The 3173-nt window shown below is 41.9% G+C and overlaps 2 protein-coding genes across 2 annotated transcripts in view; one reads left to right on the forward strand and one right to left on the reverse strand.

The window, feature by feature from the left end:
- Positions 1–866, reverse strand: part of LOC106811672 (carnitine O-palmitoyltransferase 2, mitochondrial-like) — a 30846-nt gene extending 29980 nt beyond the window's left edge. The window contains 1 exon segment of the mRNA XM_014815373.1: positions 532–866. Coding sequence (XP_014670859.1) covers positions 532–636 — 105 coding nt within the window. The 5' untranslated portion in view covers positions 637–866.
- A 326-nt stretch (positions 867–1192) lies between these two features.
- Positions 1193–3173, forward strand: part of LOC106811663 — a 9790-nt gene continuing 7809 nt past the window's right edge. Inside the window, exon 1 of the mRNA XM_014815364.1 lies at positions 1193–1293. The gene's annotated coding sequence lies outside the window, so the exon portion shown is untranslated. The remainder of the gene's footprint in view (positions 1294–3173) is intronic.

Consider the following 3173-nt stretch of genomic DNA (forward strand, 5'->3'; position numbering starts at 1 on the left):
GGGGCCTAGTAAGTTGGTTAAGGAACTCTACTACTACTAGTACCAGTGCTCATAGAGTCTATGTCCCCCAGGTTACTGCCGGAACGTACCCTGGGTACGGTGCGGTGTACCAGAACGTACCCAGGTCACTATTTGATAGGGTTAGGATTAGGGTTAGGTTTAGGGTTCGGGTTCGGGTTAGGGAGTAGGCGTAGGCGACTCCCTAGACTCGTTAGTGGAGTAGGCTAGGTACGGTCCGGCATATAATATAGTATCAGGGTACGTTCCGGTATACCGGACCGTACCCAGGGTACGTTCCGGCAGTAACCCGGGGGACATAGACCCTATCAGCCTGACTAAGGCTAAAGGCGTAAGGCTATCGCCACAGGCACTTGAAGCTCTATTATTATGTGTTAGTGTACGCGCAATGGCGGCGCCGTATGTTTACAGTTGATACGCTTCAAGTGCCTGTGGCTATCGCCGTAGGCATGAACCGTAAGGCGTAACACTAACACTAACACTTACAGTAACAGTAACAGTACTAACACTTACACGTGAATGATGTGATAAATCCGACACGAATAATTGTAATCTACAAATATGATGGTTCTTCAGCAAATGTGTATTCGAATTAATAAGTCTAAATATGTTAGACATCTCGGTATTTTATACACTATGACTAAACATAAATACAAAATTCCAACACCACAACACCATGAATATTATAGTCCAGCGGCACTACAGATGGCGCTACAGGGGTCAAAGTTTCAGGTTGCGAAGTTCAAAGTTCGTGATTTGATTACGCCAGATACATTGTTTAGATTGGATTAAAATTTCTATAGAAAGCAAAAAATGAATAGATAAGACGCTAAAATTGACGAAAAACTTCTAAAAAGAATAGTTTACACGGGGAATAACGGCTTCTTGCGCTAAACTGTAGTAAACAGTAAATTACTAAATGCACTCAGTGTCACAGTGAGACAGTGACTCACACGCGCACGCATGATGATGATACACAAAATATCGCGCCGAACAGTTATGATGTTTTTAATTTGGTGTTATGCACACAGAAAAATTTTGGTGATTTCGTAATGGAACAGGGTGTAAAGTTTATCGGAATCGTAAATACTTATAAGTTAGCAAAGTTCTTTGGCAAAAAGGCCCTCCACATAGTTACTGAATATTTGTCGTTCACTTGTTACCGCACCAGCGCACGAGGGGTGTAAACTGTAAACAGTGAAATGTATCATGTGTAATATTATATTTGGAAATTGAACCAGACTTACATCAAACATGTTATGACATAGTAACAAGGTAGTAGTGATCACTGACAGTGTTACTGTTTTTCTAGTTACCTTATTCCACCTAAACCAGATACCCACCTAACTACTAAACTAGTGCAACGTAACCGTAACGTAGGCTACCAGTGGCAGTACCACGTCACGTGCGCGACATCTCTATCGGACTATCCTTCAGCCGCCTGACCTGAACCTCAACAAGTTCAACCTGCCGGGCCTCAGCCTCGGGCTCAGCCTTGACAGTTGACTCTTGGCTTCATGTAGTCTGTAGAATTGAACTGGCCTAGACACGTCACTTGAAATTCAGGGGGCCGTTGTCAGAAACAAAATTAGTCGCAACATTACTCATTACTACATTACTCATTAGTCTTACCATTAACTTCCACTCGTAAACCGTTGACAGAATCTCATAAGGTTACGAGAACGAAAAATCCTCGCAAATATCCTCATAACATTACGAGAGCCCAGACCCTCTCGTAACTTTAATATTAAGTTGAAAATAACACATTTACACTACGAATTACAATTATAGTGATATTATATTTTTAATATAATAATGAATAAAATGTGTGTTTTTCCTGAAAAACACGTCAAAATCATTAATTATCTACCGCTAATAAAACAAAACAATACATTTACAAATGGCGTATGGCATTTGTTCTCTTGTTCTAAAGGTTTTCCACGCTTGCCACGATTCTCACGTCTCGCGTTACAGTGTGAGAATTTGTCTTGTTGTGCAGAATAAATCATGACCACGTCGTTTTTCATCATAATATGCATAAATTACTGTGATGTACAATAAATGTGTATGAATTTGAATTTTGTGATTGATTCTCATCCAATTAGCAGCCTTGTGATGAAGTTCCTGTTATCGTAAGTTTTCTAATAGCTGCGATGTGTTTCTGTCAACGCTAGTCTCGCAACATTAGCATTAGTAGTAAGTGTTATCGTAGCATTAACTTTACGATGTTTCTGACAATGGGCCCCAGGTGATTACAGCAATAAAATAATAGTTATTAGCTCATCTGACATATCCGTCCGTCCGTCCGTCCGTCCGTCCGTCCGTCAACAGTTGGGCACAAATCTTAACCGCTTGACGTATGGTCACGATATTCGAGATGTGGGGGGGTAATCCGCGAAAACGAGTTGGGATGTCGAAGCTGGGGGTCAAATGTCAAAGGTCAAGAGGTGTAAAAGAGGTGTAATCGACGGCACAGCTTAGCTGAGACGGCCGCAGAGAAATCTTGTTGTTTGATTGCCATAGCTTGGGCTATAGTTTGGCGCTATTAGTATTATACGGAACCGTTATTCGAGTTGTTTCTTCGTTGAGCAAATATAGGCTTGATACATATTTTTAGCTCATTTGACATAGTCAGATGCAGCTTGTAGAATCGCATGATCGTTCGTCCGTCCGGGCGTCAACAGTTGGGCACAAATCTTAACCGCTCGACGTACGGTCACGATATTCGGGAAGTGGGGGGGTAAGGTGTATGTTCCTTAAATCGTATAATTTCTATGTCATTCTGTACTGTCCGTATGTTACATGTAACGTATGCCACTGCCAGTGGCTTGCTGCCAGTGCATGTGTTGGTGCAGTTTTTTCCTGCGTTAATTGCTTACAGGTGGAGCTCTCTTATTGCATTTGCGAGCTGTAGGCTTGCGTAGGTAAATGGATGAGTGCTTACCTTTATGTCTTGCAAATAGTTGTTGCTACTACGTATGATGGGAGCTTCCATCTTTAATCTGAAGACACTTAAACGTGGCAACGTGGCAACTTTCATAACGATCCCAACGAACATTCTTTTGAGAAGGTTCCTGATACCATCCCTGTGCATTCCACTGTTTCGGCGTGTATGTGAACACATTTGGGACTAACAGGGTTTACTAGAATCCCAC

Source organism: Priapulus caudatus, unplaced genomic scaffold, assembly GCF_000485595.1.
Source record: "Priapulus caudatus unplaced genomic scaffold, Priapulus_caudatus-5.0.1 Scaffold562, whole genome shotgun sequence".
NCBI lineage: Eukaryota > Metazoa > Priapulida > Priapulimorpha > Priapulimorphida > Priapulidae > Priapulus > Priapulus caudatus.